A 20,102-nucleotide genomic window follows, 5' to 3' on the forward strand; every position below is an offset into this window, starting at 1 on the left:
GCCCTTGAAAGACTGCAACCCCTGCAAGCACCAATTTAATTTGACATGAAAATTGACACGTTCTATAATAACCTTAGGCATGGTATTTATGACATTCGGTTCTTCACTGTCTTTTATTTTGTTTCTTCTTTGAAATAAAGTTATTGGGGAAAAAGAGGGAATGTGAAAAGGGGAAGCCGGTCTTTAGCTGAGCACCAGGAATTTGCCCAGCAGTGGTAACTTGCCATTTTTTTTCCAAAAGCATAATTGTCTTTAAACCACTTTGAAAAATTGGTTGACTTTCTTTCATACCAACATGTTTTAAAATTCAAAGTTATATTGAACAGAACAGCAAACACTACATTACACTGAGCAAAAGTGGTTTTATGGAAACAACAAACAGACCAAAACATTGACTTTATTTTGATCATGAAAATAAATCTGTGCATTGAATTTTTTTGCGCCTTCCTTTTTCTGATTTTGTCAGAACCTCTCGGTGAGATGAAGATGGAGGGTTCTAAACAATGTCAGCCACATTTCAGGAGAAACATGTCAGCATGTACTTTTCTCTTCACACTGTAGGTGTCTCTGTTGAAAAGAGAGACGTACGCGAGAGGGCATTCTCTTTTTGTCCCCTGCCGCTCTCTCATGGTACACTCATCAGCTGACGCATCATTTAATGAGACATGATGGACATGTGGTTTGTTTTTTGCGGTGATCGTGTTAAAGGTCCAGTGTGTAGGATGTAGCAATAAAAATAAATGAATAAAATGACCACCAAAATTGAATATAGTTGCTCTGAAGCTTAGAGCTTTCTGGGCTGCTCTAGTACAAAAGAGAGTGATTTGATTATCTTATTTTAAAGCAAAATATTGACCTTCATGTTCATTTTTATAATATATATATAGCATTTTTGCACCTAGATTGGCCTTAACGTTGCACACTGGAACTTTAAGAACTGTAGGTTTTACTGCTAAATAAACTGTAGCTCACAGATAGACTAAACTATCAGATCATCAACAGGGGACTACTCCGATCTCAAAGTGTCAATCATTATCAGTGCATTTCCAATCTTGGTGATTCACATCTAACCGTTCTAACGCATGTTTACCAATGAAGATGGGCTTTGATTAAATCTCTTACCCCAAATCATTTTCTCTTTTCTCATCATTTGCCTGAATGCTGATTAGAGAGTGAATAGGTTTTGCCTCCATGGTGACGCTGCCTTTTTATTCACAGGTATATCACGTCCCCGGGCGGACAGTGCCCCGCCCACCCCAGTGAACAGATTGAGTATGTCTCCGCCCCCCTCCATCGCCAACACTACACCCCCACACAGCCGCAAACAGCGGCATGCGGTGGTCACGAAAACCACCAGCAAGAGCTCAACTGTAAGTCTGACTGTTTCACACGGCCATAACGTACAGTTGAGTTACTCTAGGGGTGTCCCAAATGATTTGACCTTTTTTCACTCTGCCATTACAACAGGAGACTAGATGGAGCTGGAAGATGCTAAACAAAAGCTAGAAACAGGAGAAGATGCACTGCTTACTCAAATAGTCTAAAAATGAAAGCGATAGAATCACAAGTAAAATATGTTGGGTTACTTTAGGCTATGAATAAAGTTAATTAGCCTGATCAGGATCGGGCTGGGTCAGGTCTGATTTTCTGTTTTTTAGACCCAATCTAAACTCTAACTAGAGGAGGCCTCATGATGAGCTGATCGTTTGGTTCAGGTCTGTTGGAGAAGCTGCAGCACTTTTTGGTTACAGTTTAGAAATGAAGGTTTGGAGTTTCATATGAGAGCACGTCTTACATGTTTTAAATAGCATGTTGCTGTTGGTATCTTACAAATGTTTTAGTTCAACTACCACAAAGTTGTTTTTATCATTTATCTGTATACAAGTTTGTATTTTAAAGAATTCAGAGGACAAACTTGATAGGACAATGGATAGAGATTCTGTTAAGCCTCAAATTATTCATACCCTTTGAAGAGTTGGTTGTGAATATTTTAATTTTGTTTTTCCGACATTTTTCCTGTGACTTGAAGTAGTATTAATGTTTTTGAGTTCCCAGTTTTTGAGTTTCTGCTTGAATCTGAAGGAGAATCTGTGAAGGGAGCTAAATGTTAGAAAAGAGCACACTTCATCAAAACACACTTCATCAAAAATCTGGTCAGCAATATAAATCATTTATAGCAAACTTACTTTGTTAAAATATGAATAAAACTAGATTTAAAAACAAAAAAATAATGAAATCCCTCTCCTCTCTGAAACGGCCATCTAAATCTGAATTTACTCGACTTGTAAATAATTTAGATATATAAAAACTGTCCTGGAAAAAAGTTGTTAGAGGCTGCAGTAGATTTGAGATTTGAGCGGGATGTAACCCTGTACATTGAGCCAGAGTTTCAATAGAAAGGTTTATAATAGAGATTCTGAAACTTCAAGTTCAAAGGTCAAAACCTGACTTCTTGAAAAGGTAAGAGTGTGAAACAATAAGCAGCGAGTGGCTATCTTTAAAGTTTGTGACCCTGTGCGTCTCTGATTTCTGACATTAAGCTGTATGAGTGCTATTCATCTTTTATTCTTACCGGCTTTTCATTCTGGAATAAATAAAGTCCAATTTCTTTATAAAATAAAGTGAAACAGCTGAAGAAAAAATGACAGATTAACCAAAATGATTATGTTACACATCGGTGAGCTCCGTAAACCTGCGGCCCTGTGATTTATTTATTTCAATTATATGTTTTACAAAATTAACAAATTATTGATTCTCAAAAAGTATATGTGATAATTTGTTGGGATTAATGTAATATTTCTTAATTTTACATGAAAGTTAAGAAACAAAAACTCTTCAGATAAGATGCAAAATCTATTTAATCACACAGTCTGCAATATTCGCTTTATTGTGTGGGTGTGCGTGGGCGTGTGTGTGTGTGTTGGAGTTGGTCAGAGGGTTTTATAAAGATGCTAGAATGTTGGAGCAACAGTTCTTCTAAGATGTTAGTCTCCTAGAAATGTGTTTGCAGAACATTAATTGAGTGGATGAACAGAAATTCACTCCGGTTTTCAGACTTGGATCTAATTTCACTTCAACTTCACAGTTACGAAAGACTCCTTGTCCATATTACAAAATCACAATCTCTGAAGTTTTTGGTTGTAACCTTAAAGGTGAAAAGTTGAAGGTGTATGGTAACTTTTGTCTAAAGTTTTTGGGAATAAATTAACTTTCCCTTTTTTAAAAAAAAATCTACCTACAATGACCCTAATACACCGTTGTATTAATAAGACTATGTGTATCCTGATTGTTGTTTTAATCCAGAGAAGTGTATGTTTTAAAAATGAATGTGCGGTTTGCCCCTTGCAGAGCAGCAGCAGCCAGCCAGCCAAAGCGTCCCAGCAGCAGCAGCAGCCATCATCCTCCCCCACTCTGCTGTCCAGCCCCAACCAGAGCAGCTGGGAGGCCCGGCCCCTGCCAGCCCCGGCGAGGCCAAAGGTCAACAGCATCCTCAACCTGTTTGGCCAGTGGCTTTTTGACGCCGCTCTTGTTCACTGCAAGCTGCACAGCGGCCTGAGCCGGGACCCCAGCATGACCGGTAAGCAGGGAGCCGGTGGGCTGCGGCACTCTCAGCTGATTGCATGGTGCCACTCTGCGTGTTATGTTGCTGTTCATTAGTGCATTTATTTTTTCTGTTGTGGTGGTGTTCTGTTTCATCGTGAGTTGTTGGGGTTTGTTTTCTTTCTGTCACCGTGTCTTTGAATCTTTGTTGTTTTCTGTGTGTGGAGGGCTTGGGAGGGCTTGGTTATAAGCGGCCACAGATGAGATTATTATCTGATCCTGATCCATTTTGCATCAGACAGCTAATCTAAACCTGGCTAACGCTACAACTATATTCTACGGATTTGGTTTACAGTGATGTTCTCTGTTAAAAATCCTCAAAAGCACTTATTGCTTTTAGTTTTACTAAGTAATTTGGCTCATCATTGGTTCTCCTTATCTCTTCTTTTTGGTGTAATGTCCTGCACGTGTCTACCATGTCTGATATACTGTCCAATACTTTCAGTGGGTCAAAAGTCATGTATCAAACACAACAACTAAAAAATACAATGAATTGATCCCAAAATATCGGATCTGCTTTGATTTTTGTCTCTCTTCACTATTTCTGTTATCTTGCAGCCTCTTTTATCCAAATTCTCCTTTCTTATAAATCTTGTAAGTAGGAACGGCAGCTTCTTTTCCTCACTTGATTTGCGTTTCTTGACAAATCTTCCTGCTTTTCAGTTGAATTTCTCATGACCATTGTCATTACCACCATGGTTTCATGCCCCCCCACTCCTTGTCATATATATATATATACAGTACAGACCAAACGTTTGGACACACCTTTAATTCAATGAGTTTCCTTTATTTTCATGACTATTGACATTGTAGATTCACACTGAAGGCATCAAAACTATGAATAACACATGTGGAAATATGCACTAAACAAAAAAGTGTAAAACAACTGAAAATACCCCATATATTATAGTTTCTTCAAAGTAGCAACCTTTTGCTGTGATTACTGCTTTGCGCACACTCTGCATTTTCTTGATGAGCTTCAAGAGGTAGTCACCTGAAATGGTTTTCACTTCACAGGTGTGCCCTGTCAGGTTAATAAGTGGGATTTCTTGCCTTATAAATGGGGTTGGGACCATCAGTTGTGCTGCGCAGAAGGCAGGTGGATACACAGCTGATAATCCTACTGAATAGACTGTTAGAATTTGTATTATGGCAAGAAAAAAGCAGCTAAGTAAAGAAAAACGAGTGGCCATCAGTACTTTAAGAAATGAAGGTCAGTCAGTCCAAAAAATTGGGAAAACTTTGAAAGTGTCCCCAAGTGCAGTTGCAAAAATCATCAAGCGCTACAAAGAAAGTGGCTCACATGAGGACCGCCCCAGGAAAGGAAGACCAAGAGTCACCTCTGCTGTGGAGGATAAGTTCATCCGAGTCACCAGCCTCAGAAATCGCAGGTTAACAGCAGCTCAGATTAGAGACCAGGTCAATGCCACACAGAGTTCTAGCAGCAGACACATCTCTAGAACAACTGTTAAGAGGAGACTGTGTGAATCAGGCCTTCATGGTAGAATAGCTGCTAGGAAACCACTGCTAAGGACAGGCAACAAGCAGAAGAGACTTGTTTGGGCTAAAGAACACAAGGAATGGACATTAGACCAGTGGAAATCTGTGCTTTGGTCTGATGAGTCCAAATTTGAGATCTTTGGTTCCAACCACCGTGTCTTTGTGCGATGCAGAAAAGGTGAACAGATGGACTCTACATGCCTGGTTCCCACCGTGAAGCTTGGAGGAGGAGGTGTGATGGTGTGGGGGTTCTTTGCTGGTGACACTGTTGGGGATTTATTCAAAATTGAAGGCATACTGAACCAGCATGGCTACCACAGCATCTTGCAGAGGCATGCTATTTCATCCGGTTTGCGTTTAGTTGGACCATCATTATTTTTCAACAGGACAATGACCCCAAACACACCTCCAGGCTGTGTAAGGGTTATTTGACCAAGAAGGAGAGTGATGGGGTGCTGCGCCAGATGACCTGGCCTCCACAGTCACCAGACCTGAACCCAATCGAGATGGTTTGGGGTGAGCTGGACCGCAGAGTGAAGGCAAAAGGACCAACAAGTGCTAAGCTGGGAACTCCTTCAAGACTGTTGGAAGACCATTTCTGGTGACTACCTCTTGAAGCTCATCAAGAGAATGCCAAGAGTGTGCGAAGCAGTAATCAAAGCAAAAGGTGGCTACTTTGAAGAACCTAGAATATAAGACATATTTTCAGTTGTTTCACACATTTTTGTTAAGTATATAATTCCACATGTATGGATTCATAGTTTTGATGCCTTCAGTGTGAATCTACAATTTTCATAGTCATGAAAATAAAGAAAACTCTTTGAATGAAAAGGTGTGTCCACACTTTTGCTCTGTACTGTATATAGATAGATAGATAAAGTATATATAAGTTAAAAAAGACCACCAGCGTTTGTTCAGTGCTTTTCCAAAGGTGATGAAATGGATTTCATCTACTGACCATTTGTCTCAACCATAATGTTGCCAGTTTGTTGACACCATTTCCCCATTTCAGTTTTTTCACTTTGTTTGAGTCATGCTAATCTATTATTGCGTTTCAGACCCTCCCTCTACTTCTGCATTAATGTTTTGGTTTGCGTAATTTTTGTTTTAGTTTTAAATGTGTTCAGTTTGAGTTGTGATCTTTTTTTTTTTATTGACTTGTTGTCTCGGTGCATGAAGTGAATGATCTGTATTTCAGGTGACCGCCATGTTAACTGCAACATCACAAAAAGCTGACACAGGAATTTTGCTTTGCCACTTTGAATGACCCAGTTTACCATGACTTACACTACATGTAACACACAGAGGTGCAGCTCGTATGGCAAACTCTTTGTGTCAGGTTTTTCTTCTTGAATGCTTTTAAAGAGGAGTGTCTGTTTGGAGTCAGTGTAGTCTGTTTTTCCTTCTCTTATCTCAATAAATGTCTTCTTTTTATTTGCTTTGATGCATTGGATTTGTATGGATGGCTTTTTCCATTCACCTTTAGTAGATCTGTTTGTGTTTGCCTGTCTCTAATAGCTGCATGCTTTTAAGAATGAGCGCATTGCTCTGGTCCTCTCATATCCTGTATTCCTGCTCGCCCCAGCGATAGCCACTCAGATGGGCCTGGAGCTGAGGAGGAAAGGTTCCCAGATGTCCACTGACTCCATGGTGCCCAACCCACTGTTCGACATCAACGAGTTCCCCGAAAGCTACGAGGCAGGACGAGCCGAGGCCTGCGGGACGCTCTGCCGCATCTTTTGTAGCAAAAAAACCGGAGAGGATATTCTTTCTGTTTACCTGTCGAGGTGAGGAAATGCCTCAGTGTGAATGTGTGCTGCGTTCACATGCAGTCTGAACAAGTTTGAAAGATTATGGAGGATTTTACTTTGGTTTGTATAAGTGTGATTTGATGGAGTGTTTGGGCCAGATAAGGAAATTTTATTTAAATTACAAGAACATAATATTTCCAAAAGAACGTCATAAAATGACTGTTTTAAGTTAAATTTTGTTTTGTGCAAGTGTTATCAAATTACAACTTAATTCTTCTAATATTACAACTTTATTCCAGTAACAGTTATTCTTGTGTTATTTCTACTTTATTGTCATATGACTGTTTTTGTCGTATGATTATGACTTTATTCTGGTATAATGAGTTTATTCTTTATTCCTGTGATATTAGGACTTTATTCTCATAATTTTATTTTTCTTTCTCAGCCTGCCAATCATAGTGTGGCAAAGAAATATGAAGATTTCTGTGTTTTGTCCTTCTCCCTAAAGGACAAAAAAAAAAAATCAATTGACGTTTAATAAATGTAACCACATCATATCTTATCTAAAAAAAAATTAAACTAAGTTTTGGTTTATGGATTAGAAACTACACCTTAGTGTGCTCTTCTGCATTTAATCTAAGATGCCTCATTTCTGGTTAATGCTTCTGACGACATCATATGTTATGGATTTTAATCTAAAACATATTTATTTCAGTCCAGATGTTCTAAAATCTTTACATGCATTTGCATATTTGCATCCATAATGGAGGATGTTCTGCTGTTCTTCACCTCTTTATGCAGGTTCTACATGGTTCTGATTCAGGGTCTCCAGATTTCTGATTTTATCTGTAGACCTGTTCTGGCTTCTATCATCCTCAATTCTTCGTCTCTTTTCTGTACCGACCTGAAGGGCATCAATGTGGTGGTGCCCTATTTCATTGCTGCTCTGGAGACTATTGTGCCAGACAGGTCAGACTCTACACGAGAAAATATTTGCTGTTTGTAGGCCTGTCACGATAGCAAATTTTGCTCAACGATTAATTGTCTCAAAAATTATTGCGATAAATGATAATATTGTTTGAAGACCTTTTTACACTGATTTAATGGAAATGACGTAATAATGCATGCGATTTCTAAACAAAAAAATCTAAACAACATAAAGCCAAAGTGGAAATAAATACTGCATTCAACCAAAAGAGTGCAGATTATGTAGTCTGTATACTATGTTGCCCTTCAGTAATAATTAGATTTAAATAGAGAAAATGGGCACATCCGACTACCTGATGCAATAGTTCACACTACATAATTTTTTGCTGCTATTTTTCCCCTTACGACAATCTTAGAACGTTGGTCTTTCTCAGATTGTGTGGTGTGTTATGGTATCCTGGATGCTCCGATCTAAATAAGGGGATTTCCCCGACTGGGATCTTAAGGCAGCCTGTTGAATGTGACAGGCAGCTAGTCAGAAAGCGGGCATTCTCCTCCATGCTTTCTGAGGGGAAATTACAGAGGGAATCCCAAACAGCTGACACGACACAACCCAAAGTCCAGCGGACATTGGAGATATGTGGAAACAACATTAATGTTTACTCAACATGCAAAGAATATAGAAATGACAAGAGGAGGAGTTTGAGCGAAATTGCTTGATAAACCCGGTAACGTTTCAGCTGTTCTTCGTTAACGTGATGTAAATAGGTTATAATGATTTTCATTCAGTCAGGACTGACACTAGCCACATGCATTGCAGGTAGATTGTAGTAAAGCATTGATTAACGCCTGGTTTTAAAATTAGTTCACTGGACTTGTGGCCATTATTTTGTGCCCATTGTTGGACACCACACGGCAGGATCGAACCGTTATACCTAGGATTTCTGTTGGGTAATGTGTGGTCTGTCAGGTTTTGAAAATTGGCCGACAATCGGCCGACAGCTCGTGTGCGCTGGGCATTACACTAAGTTAAATGAGGAAGGGGGGGTCAGTGGAGAGCACTGGAGTTGAGCCTTTTTTCATTTGGTGTCATCAACAGAAAGAGAAAAAGGCCAGAAGAGACAATAATGCAGATAATTAAAATGACGTCGATAGTTTTAATTTCTCGTACGATTAATTGATTTACCATTTATCGCGACAGGCCTAGCTGTTTGTATCTACCTTTGATCTTACTCTTAATGTTGCTATGGGATATTTTATATTCTCATCCTGGGTTTTTTTTTTGTATTTTTTTAGGGAGCTATCAAAATTCAAAATGTATGTAAATCCTACAGACTTGAGGAGAGCTTCCATTAATATCCTTCTTTCCATGCTGCCTCTGCCACATCACTTTGGTAACATCAAATCTGAGGTAAACTCTCCACACTCTGCCCTCTGCTCTCTCTGGCACAGCTTTTTTATTCATTGGAAATGTATATTATTTTTTGTACAATTTTGACTTAATTACTGCTTTGAATACGCTTTTTCAGCAGTTGGCCTTTTTTGAATCCATATACTCAGGTTAACAATTACTCAATTAGTTGAGGATTATTTCAGTAATCAACTCATCACAATTAATCATTTCAGCCCTAGTTTTCATACAAGCTAGCAGAAATTGCTCTTCAACATATGCAAATAAATTCTCTAATGCTGGTTTGTGTCCTTTAGGTTCTGTTGGAGGGAAAGTTCAATGAGGAGGATGGCTGGCCTCATGACCAGCCCGTCTCCTTCCTGTCTCTGAGGCTGCGTCTCGTTAACGTCCTCATCGGAGCTCTGCAGACCGAGACCGATCCCACCAACACGCAATTAATCCTCGGTATCACCTCCTTCCTATTTCAATGTACATGGCTAACCTACACAATTATCTCTTGTTGACGTCTTTATTTGTGTGTTTATTATTTTTTTTTTCCATCCTTCTCAGGCGCGATGCTTAACATCGTCCAAGACTCTGCGCTGCTCGAGGCCATAGGAGCCCAGACCGAAACGGTAAGTCTCAGATCAGACCCGTTCTTTTTCTCTTCAACAACTAGTCTACTGCATTCGTCAAGATGGCTGCCGTCCCCCGTTTTTCAGGGCAGCATAGATGGAAGCCATGTGACGCTGAGAAGTCAGAGTCACAGTCGCACCAACAGTGGCATCAGCTTTAACAGCGGTGGCAGCGCGGACGCCAGCAGCCCAGACTGTGAGCGTCCGGCGCAGGCGCTGCTCCGAGACTATGGTGAGACACGCAGCCACGCCACTGGTCAGCCAGCTAACACACTGATGCTGCTCTTCATTAATGATGCTCACTGAGGCTCGTATCAACACCGAACTAACATACCTGTTGTTTATAGCTAACGTGGTTAAGGTGGTGTGCAGAGTTAAGAAGCGCTGGGTAAAATGTCTTTGTAGGTGATTCATTTGTTTGCAGTGATCTAACAGTTTGAGATGATTTTTCCAAGTTTTTTTTTTTTCTAAATGACTGCTTGGAGTAATCTGGTCTGATTAAAAATAGGACTGCAACTAACAATTATCTTAGTGATGAATTCTTCTGATTTTTAATCAATTAATTTCATAAGAAAATTGGCACATTTTGCAGACTTTTTGTTTAACCAACTAAACTTATTGTATACAATATTAGAAATGCATGAAAAAAAATACTAATAATTCAATTTATTGAAAAAAAATTGTCTCCTTGAATTTTGGGCCATAACTAATGATTATTTTAATAATCGATTAATCAATTAATTGGATTAAAAAATTTTCACCGGTTGCAGATTTTTTATTTAACCAATTAAGTTTATTTTGTACAATACTAGAAATACATAAGACACAAATAAACCAGTAGTTTCTTTCTTAAAATTAGAAAATGAACATTTTATTGTCCTTATTGCAAAAACAGCATTTCCTTAGTGTGTAGTTGATCATTTGCAGCGAACGATGCATCTGCAGCTAAAACATAATTCTAATATCAATGTGTGAAAAGCTTGGCCCTTTCTGTCCACTCAACATGTGTAGGATGTGTAGGATGGATCTTTTGGCTATTTTTTGGAGTAACCATTTAATATTTGGGTAGCAAAAGGTGCTTGATAGATTTCTTTTATAAATTTGAACCAGATGAAGTTAAAACTTTGCCACTTGAGTTTTTTTGCTAAGTTTTTTTTAAATGTTGTATGCAACATATACATATATATTTTTTTGGCTTAATTTTTGTTCTATGTTCTTTAACCAAATGGTATTTTTTTTTCCAAGTCTGTAAACTGCAGTTAATGATTAATCGATTGCTAAATTAGTTGACGATTATTTCAATAATCGATTCAGTACGATTAATCCAATTAATCGTTCCAGCCTTTATTAAAGGTCATTTAGAGATGATCTTTTCTCTCACATGGCTGAGTGGTACATTTTACAAATACACCTGTTAGATTAATCTAACAGGTGTATTTGTAAGTGTTTTAGATATTAACTAACTTATTTCACATTAACCAATAACAAATCTGCTCCCATTGCTCAACCCTGTTTCTTTCTGCGTGTATTTTATATCTTTTCCCTAAGTTTACACTTGTAACGAATGCTATGCAGTGTTGAGATGTTGTTGTTGCATGATGTTTTTCTTTTTGCTAAGTGGGCCCTGAGTGTTTCTCCTGTCTGACCTTGTGGTGGTGTGGCTTTAACCCTTCATTGTTTCTGTTTCGCGGTGTTTGGTATTTCGGAGTGTTTTATGGTCTAGCTCTTCCAGATACAGCTGCAGGCCTGCTGGTGCGCAGCATCCACCTGGTCACACAGAGGCTCAATTCTCAGTGGAGACAAGACATGAGCATTTCTCTGGCTGCCCTGGAGCTGCTGGCAGGACTGGCCAAGGTAAGCACAAGCTTTTAATACATGTTACTGCTGGTCGGTCTTTCTGCTTCAGTAGCAAATGAACTTTTGTTCACACCTCTGTGCGAGTACTTTAACTGAGAGCTTTGATGGTAACTCTGCAGAGCCATGCATGTTTATTTAGAACAACTATTGGACAGTATTTTCAGACTAACCAATTGTTTGAGAGGCATGCAGGACGGTGGCATTTTCTACCATCACAAACATAAACATGGTGGCGTGTGTGAAACTACAGCTGCTTTGCTTTTCGGTAACAAATGAGACTGGGAAGTCTGATGTCAAATAAAGGATGGAAGAGTGGGAAAGAACCTCATGGCAACGATTAAGTATAGGGATTATCTGTTTTTTTGCTAAAGACCAGGCTTAACCTTGTTAGTGTCTAAGGCATCATGAGTCCTGAAATATTGGAGTGTTTTGAATTTAAAGACTGGCAGCTTCTTTCAGAAAACTGAAAATAACAAATGTATAATGCAAAATCAAGCTGCTTCCATGACCATCTACCTCATCCCCAAAGTCTAGAGTTGGTCTCATTACTGCGTTGCCTCATGTCTCTGTGTCTTCATCAGGTGAAGGTGGGAGTGGACTCTTCAGAGCGTAAACGTGCTGTCAGCTCCATCTGCGGCTACATTGTGTACCAGTGCAGCCGGCCGGCCCCTCTGCAGTCCAGAGACCTGCACTCCATGATCGTAGCTGCCTTCCAGTTTCTCTGTGTGTGGCTCACAGAGCACCCCGACATGTTGGATGAAAAGGTGCGTTCAAAGACCCACTAAAAAAGTTTTCATCTTTGCTCAGTCTAGACAGTCGGTGCTGAAAGTTTCTTGGACTGAAACGCATTTCCGTTTATCCGCCAGGATTGTTTGATGGAAGTGTTGGAGATTGTGGAACTGGGAATCTCTGGGAGCAAGTCTCGCCATGAACAGGAAGTGCGTCACAAAGCGGAGAAGGAGCACAATCCAGCTTCAATGAGGGTGAAGGACGCCGCTGAGGCCACGTTATCATGGTGAGATGTTCAGTGTTTGTGCTGTTTTTAAACGCTCCACGAGGTTGAGTTAGTGACTCAAACCTCAGCACTCGCTGTCTGCCTGACTTTAGGACTGCTGCTAACAATTATAGCTTTACTATCTTGATACAAAAAGTGACTGGAAATGAAATAATGAAAAAGAAATGATGCGTTGCTGTCATCTGATTGTGATAGACTTTATGTGTACTATAACTGTCATTTCAGAAATGTTGTAAAGAACAGACCATAGAACAACTCATCAGATTGACTTTGTAAAAGGCTTAAAAAAGACAATAAAACTTTTCTTGTCTTCATGTAATCAAAGATTTTTTGTGTGTGAATCCCCTGACACCAGCATCATGCAGGTGTTGGGGGCTTTCCCTTCTCCCAGCGGACCTGCGTCCACCTGCAGCCTGCTGAATGAAGACACTCTGATACGCTACGCCAGACTGAGTGCCACAGGAGCCACAAACTTCCGCTACTTCGTCCTGGACAACTCTGTGATCCTTGCCATGCTGGAGCAACCTCTCGGCAATGAGCAGAGTCAGTGCCGCAGCATCATCCCCCCGTCGTTGTGTTATTACAAATGATTTGACCTGCTTTTATTTTAAAACATTATCGCTGAGATTAAAATATTAGAGACTCACCGAGAGTCAAGCAGGTTTCAGCTTGATCATCCCTGATTGGTTTCTGGCAGGATGAAAACTCAAAAATTCAAATCTTTTTTTTGTTTAGTAAACACACCACACATATTAACTACCAGGTTGTACTGAAAGCTGTCTTCATTGTGAATGGTGTTTCTCAATAAAGAAGAATCAAGCTACCTTCCCTAAGTTAGTCAGATGGAGGTGTTGGAAGGGCAGTGAAATCTATATAACATCAGTAATTTTAAGCAGTTATTGACCATTACAGTTGTATTAATATCAGCTATCGATATTAATATTGATATCAGTGCACAGGGTTTCCTGTAGAAAACTAGCTAAGAATTTGATTGGGGTTCTCCTTAAGTCAGGCGTGTCCAAAGTCGGTCCTCAAGGGCCGGCATCCTGCATGTTTTTGTTCTCTCCCTGGTTGTAGTAACAACCTTCTCAGCTTGTCAATGTTCTCCTAAGGCCTCTAATGAGCCATCATTGGATCCAGGTGCGTTAAACCAGGGAGAGAACTAAAACACACAGGATGGCGGCCCTCCAGGACCGACTTTGGACACCCCTGCCTTAAGTGATCAACCTGTTTTAATTTCTTCATTGACTAAATCATTTCTGTCCCTGCAGACCCCAGTCCGTCTGTGACCGTTTTGATTCGAGGAACAGCAGGACGACACGCCTGGACGATGCAGCTCTTCCATCAGCCAAGAGGGGCTCGTGCCAATCAGAGGGTTAGATCTCATCAGAAATGACTGTGAAACATTGGTGTCCATAGTAACGCCAACAACTCCAGTCTGAATCTGCCCACATTTCTCCTCCCATGGCAGATGTTTGTTCCTGAGAGCCGCCCGACGCCAAACGACGATGTGGGCATCAAGTATAACGTAAAGCAGAGGCCCTTTCCAGAGGAGGTGGATAAGATCCCTCTGGTCAAAGCCGATGTCAGCATTCCAGACCTGGATGACATTGTCAGTAAGGAGGTACATTATTTGGCTCGCTTCCTGTTCACAGTTTCATGCAAACTCTGCAGATCTGAAGGATAACTCTGACTGAAAACCAGTATGAAGCTGATTCTTGATGTTTGCTACTGTACAAACTCAGGTGGGTTGTTTGGGCTATGAGGATGATTCAGCAGTCACAAGTTCACTGATGTGTAAATACGTAAGTTATTGAAGAGAAACAAAATTCATTTGGGTGAAAAACAAGCGGGTGAAGATAGTTGGGTTGGTGTAACTGGTTTCTATGGTAATCCAGTTCTTCTTTAGCTTTCTGCAAGCTAAAGTAACATAATCAGTTGACATGTTACCATTTTGAGATGATGTTAATAGAGAAAGCTTCACAAGACCTGGATGAAGATTCATTTCACTGGATTTCTGTGCCACTTATTCAATTCATTGTACTAAGATAAAGATGATGAAGGTTTTCATGCATATTAACCTGAGGATGAGGTTCTTGTCCTGGTTGTGGGAGTCTTACGGTGAAGGTTTAACCATGAATCCATCCAATCAGCTGCTGGTAGTCCAGCTCCTATTTTTTGTTTGTTTGTTTTACCACATCTTCTCCTTTCCAGCTGGAAATTCAGCACAGCAAGCTTCGCAGTCTGATGGCCAAGCAGATAGACTATGAGAACACTTTGGAGCGGCGCAGCGAGGAACTCTTAAAGTCCAAGTCCTTCCCAGACCCTCCGACGGAGTGCAAACCTCCTCCGCCCTCGCAGGAGTTCCAGACAGCACGCCTCTTCCTCTCTCACTTCGGTTTTCTGTCTCTGGAAGCGCTAAAGGTCCGTACAAACATGTTTCCCCTCCCACTCTTTTGTACACTCTGCCGTTACTCGACCAGCTTAGCTGTTGTACGCCTTCATGTTGCTTCTTTCAGGAACCCAACAACAGCCGTCTACCTCCTCATCTGATCGGCCTGGACTCATCCTTGCCGGGGTTTTTTGATGACGTCAGCTATCTGGATCTGCTGCCCTGCCGACCGTTTGACACCGTCTTTATTTTCTATGTGAGGGCGGGACAGAAAAGCAGCTCTGAGGTAAGAAACAGACTTGGAGACTCTGCAGGTGTTTTACAGGCACCTTGAAGATGTGCAGTTTGAAATTGTATAAATAGATTTTGACTTTAGTTGAAAATAAAATAGTTTACAACTAAATGTTTGTTCTAGAATGAACTTCCAGAAAACTGTAAAACTGCAGAAACACTGAGTGACTAAAAACCCACCTGATCAGATCTGCCTTATTTCCTCATAACTGGAACTTTTGTGAATTTATTTCATGAATACTTGTTAGATTTTGTTGATGACATTTGACAAATTGTAATGTTTGTTGCTTGTTTTATGATTGTTGACTGTATTATTTTTTTATGATGTTGAGGTCTTTGAAACAGGTGTTTATTATATTATTTAACATGATCAAATTCTTATAATAAGAAGTTTGATTTACTGTCAAAATAAATTCCAGTTAATGTTTAAAATTCCCAAAACTGATCATATTGTTGGTTAGTTTTATTATTTTCTCCAGTCATTAAATATCAGTAAATATGATTGAATGCAGTTACTGTGTGTGTTAGTGAAATAAATCACACTTCTTTATAAAAGTGTGTGTTTATCAAGATCAGTGTTAGAACTTTACATCTATGTCACCCAGCCTTGTTGCTGACAATATGAAACACAAATGATCTACACTTGAAAAGGGAATTTAACTCTTCACTGTGGTTCTAGATGGGCAGACAGATTTTTCTGTTTAGTCAGAACATCGTTGCCGTTTTTCACTTTGTTTGCAAAATATTGTTTCTGTATATTAATGTGCATCTCCATGGTGCTCAGATTTTAAGGAACGTGGAGTCGTCAGCTACTGTCCAGCCCCACTTCCTGGAGTTCTTGTTGTCTCTGGGCTGGCCTGTGGATGTGGGTGACCATCCGGGGTGGACGGGCCATCTGGACACCAGCTGGTCCTTGAACTCCTGCTTTGACAGCACTGATCTGCAGACAGGTCAGCTTACAACCAGTTCCAAGCGCAGAAACTGATGCTGTTATCTTCACCAAATGACAGTTTTTGTTTTCGTCAGAGGAAGCAGCGAGCCCCGAGGACACGGGAGGTTCTGTGTTCAACGGAGAGAAGAAAGTTTTGTACTATGCTGATGCTCTGACAGAGATCGCCTTTGTTGTTCCCTCTTTAACAGAAAATTCAGGTTTGTGTTCAGAAATTTCTAAACATTTGAGCAGACCTTTGCTGCTCAAATGTCTGCAATTGTATTAAATCACTTTACAAGTTAATGTAGGTGTGGAAAAAAAAAATAAATTTAGTTTGGGAACTTTACTATTTCATTGTCTGAGATCAAATCTATTCATTCCTAAAAAAATGTATTTATTTTTAGAGAATGACCCTTATGATTACATAGTCACATCACAGCTGCAATTTTCATACAAATCATTGAACAATTTGGTTTTTGAATTACGGAGAGAACTATACACACTCGTTGACAGACTAAAAATGGCCATTTGGCCTCCAGATCTCTTCATTTGAGCATTTTAAATTGGATCTCAGTTTGGTTCAGATGCCAAACAATCCACAGAAATTCCAGTTTTCTGGAATTTTGTAAAAAAGATCTGCATTCAATCTGGAATTGTGATTTTTATTTTGTGACTGCATTGCAAAAACACAAAATTGTAACTTGTGTTTTTGTCTAGTTTCTAGTTCAAATATATTAATACACTTAAAATAAAACAAAACAAACTGAAAAGTTTTCAGGAAGATAAATAGGCCTGTTTTAAATCAACAATTCTTGAAAATGGATTAAAAAAAGAGTAGTAGTTTCACTGGCAAATTATTTAACTTAAAGCTGGAAAATATCTCAATTTAAGTGAAAAAACTGCCTGTAGAATTACTACTCTTTTTAAAAAATATATATTTTCAAGACTTACTGACTTAAAACAAGCATATTTATCCTGCTAATTTTTTTCCGGAGATGTTAAGAGGATCTCTCAAGTAAAGGTAATCTTATTTCCATTGTATTAAAATGTTTGAACTAGAAACTGGACAAAAATACTTGTTTAGATTTTTTAAATATTTTGGCATTAGAAGTGTTTTCTATTTCGGCCGACATTTGCCTAAAAACTAAGAGAATAAAATAGTATTTTGTCACACTGCGTTGTGGTTTGTGGGAGAGAGACAAAAGAAAAGCTTAGTTTTTTTCTACTCAAAAGTTCATACATTTTTGAGGAAAGATTTTGAACCTTTTTTCTGGAAAGGTTCAAAATCACAATTTAAAAATGATCAGGAACCAGGACCGTCACATGTGAAGTAATGAAAAACCAGGTTTGTTCAACTTGTCTGGGTGGTTATGTTGCAGAAGAGTCATCTGTGCACAGCGACTCCACAGTGGAGGCAGACACTAACACAGACCTCATACCTGGAAAGCAATCTAATCTCACACTGGAACTGTTCCCCAACCACTCTGAGAGCCTTGAGTCTGCTAAAAAGGTAGTTTTGCATTTTGTCTGACTAAACAGAACCTCTACTACAATGTCACAGAATATAATTTAGCTTTTTTTTTTTAAATGTACTCATTGCCTAAACTTGCTAAGTTGTGTTGCTGTTGCAGCTGAGTCCTTTGGTGAAGACAAAGAGGTCATCGACCGGAAAGTCTTACCCCCAGCTGGGCCCTGAGACCAAAGTGTTTGTGGTCTGGGTGGAGCGCTTTGATGATATCGGTATGCACACACTACTTTTAATTATAAAACTGTTTCATGTGACCATACAAATTTTTGGATAAAACTGTTCAGGGTTCAGCAAAAATATCTGAAGGTGTTAAATACGACATGACTGTTGATGAACGCTTGGGGTTTGTGGTCTGCAGAGAACTTCCCGTTATCTGATCTGTTGGCGGAAACCAGCACAGGCCTGGAGGCCAGCATGAGCAACAGCACTTCCTGCAGGTATTCAGAGGTTACCACAGAGAGCGCTTTGCTTTCCTCCACGCACAACCCATCATCTTGTGATCTGGGGCAGATCAGGTGCAGAAAGGAAGGAAGAAAAAAAAAGAAACGCTTGTTTTGCAAAATGGTACTTTAAACCTGCTGTGCAAAACAGGAAGTATTCATATGATGTGTGCAAAGGTTGGCAGAGAAAAAAGACGTGTGGCAGAGCAGTTTGTTGTGACAGTGAACAATGTTATCTATTGCTTTTAGTGAACTTCAGGTTTGACTTTACTTTATTATTTTAAAGAATGGTGTCAGAACATGTGTTTTAAATTACTTTAGTTTTTTTCATCATGTTTAATGTGTGAGTTTAGAATCAATTCTGCTGCTTTGAACTTTGTGCATAAAGTCAAAACAAAAAAAGGTTAAAAAATTAATCTGTCATATTTGAACAGGATATCTGCACATTTTTATAATCTTAAATTCATTTATCTAAAATTAATGCATTAAAACTGTTTTATATTCATAAAAAAATTTACCTTAAACACATTGATCACAGGTCTTAAATTTTGTCATGGCAAAAATATTTAATCACATGTTCTGTAAATTTTTTTCTTTCAAAATTTTTCTGTCAGACAAAGGTTTGAGTTGCACACAGATGTCTGCATTATGTGACTCGAGGCTGTTGAGGCTACCGCTAGGTTCTAATGTATAATTACTAGCTAGCTATCATGTTTAGCAAGTATGGCAATACGGAGGTTGAAGCTGTAGAGAACATATATGTGATTTTCTTCTCTCCATTTTTGACATGATAGAGGTCTTAAATTTCATTCATAATGGTCTTAAAAAGTCTTAAATTTGAGTTGGTGGAACCTGCACGAACTAGAGAAAAGCATCGGTCTGAAAACAGGTGAACGAGTCACAAATTACACTTTTAATCTTTGTGTAGATTAAAGTTAAGCTAAGTTGGAGACCAACATGTATTTCAACACGCTTTCTGGTGAACCTGGGACATGTTGGTGCAAACAAGCCAAATGTTAAAAGGCTTTACATGCAAGCAAAAGTAAAAGTAATTTTTTGTCTGCTTCAATCTTTTTATTATTATTTTTTTGTCCTTCATCCTTATTTCATAGGTATTTTGTCTTTTAGTTGAAATATTCCTCATTCTCAATAGATATGCTTGTTCTGCGTTATGTTTTTTGTGTTAGATTGCAACAGTGGTCTCTTTTAAATGATTTGTTTTGTTGTATGAACTTTGTATTCTTCATGGAGACGCAACTCATGGATTCCTGTTCTAATATCACTATGAAGAGGCAATCTTAAACCAACTTCACTGCCGTTTTTCAATCATTTTGCCCATTTTAGAATTAAGCGAAGACATTTTAAATATATTTTACAAATAAATAATCAAAGATGACCATCGCACGTGTATTTTTTTAAACATACTCCTTCCTGGTCTTTGCTCCAGGTCAGGGCTGTTGGAAAAGGACGTTCCTCTGATTTTCATTCACCCGTTGAAGACGGGACTCTTCCGGATCCGGCTGCACGGAGCTGTGGGCAAATTTGGCATGGTGATCCCCCTGGTGGATGGCATGGTGGTCAGCCGCCGGGCTCTAGGTAACACTGTGGCAAGGGGCTGTGACCGGCCAACATGTGATGGCTGACTACTGTAAACTGTATGTTTAGTTATTTTTAAAGGTGACCTATTATGCTTCCATGAAAATGTCAGGGCAGTTCTATGGGACATACAACACATGTTCACTACATTGTTCTTGCTCCAAATCATTCTTAGATAATGAGACTTTAGTTTATTCTGAGTTGTTTTAGAGCCTCCTGTCACTATAAATCTGCTGGCCACGCCCCCTC

The 20,102-nt window shown here is 39.3% G+C and overlaps 1 protein-coding gene across 12 annotated transcripts in view; it reads left to right on the forward strand.

Moving 5' to 3' along the window:
• Window positions 1-20,102, forward strand: part of LOC114159411 (Ral GTPase activating protein non-catalytic subunit beta) — a 28,923-nt gene that overhangs the window by 6,054 nt on the left and 2,767 nt on the right. For 2 of the 12 annotated variants that reach the window (XM_028041454.1, XM_028041408.1), the window contains exons 8-32: window positions 562-630; window positions 1,219-1,370; window positions 3,349-3,577; window positions 4,159-4,194; window positions 6,686-6,887; window positions 7,653-7,820; window positions 9,075-9,189; window positions 9,486-9,657; window positions 9,739-9,803; window positions 9,891-10,035; window positions 11,527-11,657; window positions 12,242-12,424; window positions 12,527-12,675; window positions 13,031-13,218; window positions 13,947-14,050; window positions 14,147-14,299; window positions 14,421-14,480; window positions 14,890-15,099; window positions 15,195-15,353; window positions 16,143-16,308; window positions 16,385-16,507; window positions 17,669-17,799; window positions 17,921-18,029; window positions 18,176-18,254; window positions 19,705-19,853. In XM_028041454.1, the coding sequence (XP_027897255.1) occupies window positions 562-630; window positions 1,219-1,370; window positions 3,349-3,577; window positions 4,159-4,194; window positions 6,686-6,887; window positions 7,653-7,820; window positions 9,075-9,189; window positions 9,486-9,657; window positions 9,739-9,803; window positions 9,891-10,035; window positions 11,527-11,657; window positions 12,242-12,424; window positions 12,527-12,675; window positions 13,031-13,218; window positions 13,947-14,050; window positions 14,147-14,299; window positions 14,421-14,480; window positions 14,890-15,099; window positions 15,195-15,353; window positions 16,143-16,308; window positions 16,385-16,507; window positions 17,669-17,799; window positions 17,921-18,029; window positions 18,176-18,254; window positions 19,705-19,853 (3,447 nt within the window). The remainder of the gene's footprint in view (window positions 1-561; window positions 631-1,218; window positions 1,371-3,348; window positions 3,578-4,158; window positions 4,195-6,685; window positions 6,888-7,652; window positions 7,821-9,074; window positions 9,190-9,485; window positions 9,658-9,738; window positions 9,804-9,890; window positions 10,036-11,526; window positions 11,658-12,241; window positions 12,425-12,526; window positions 12,676-13,030; window positions 13,219-13,946; window positions 14,051-14,146; window positions 14,300-14,420; window positions 14,481-14,889; window positions 15,100-15,194; window positions 15,354-16,142; window positions 16,309-16,384; window positions 16,508-17,668; window positions 17,800-17,920; window positions 18,030-18,175; window positions 18,255-19,704; window positions 19,854-20,102) is intronic. The other 10 variants (XM_028041523.1, XM_028041599.1, XM_028041840.1 and 7 more) reach the window with 10 other exon arrangements.

The sequence above is a fragment of the Xiphophorus couchianus genome, chromosome 1 (genome assembly GCF_001444195.1).
Source record: "Xiphophorus couchianus chromosome 1, X_couchianus-1.0, whole genome shotgun sequence".
Classification (NCBI taxonomy): domain Eukaryota; kingdom Metazoa; phylum Chordata; class Actinopteri; order Cyprinodontiformes; family Poeciliidae; genus Xiphophorus; species Xiphophorus couchianus.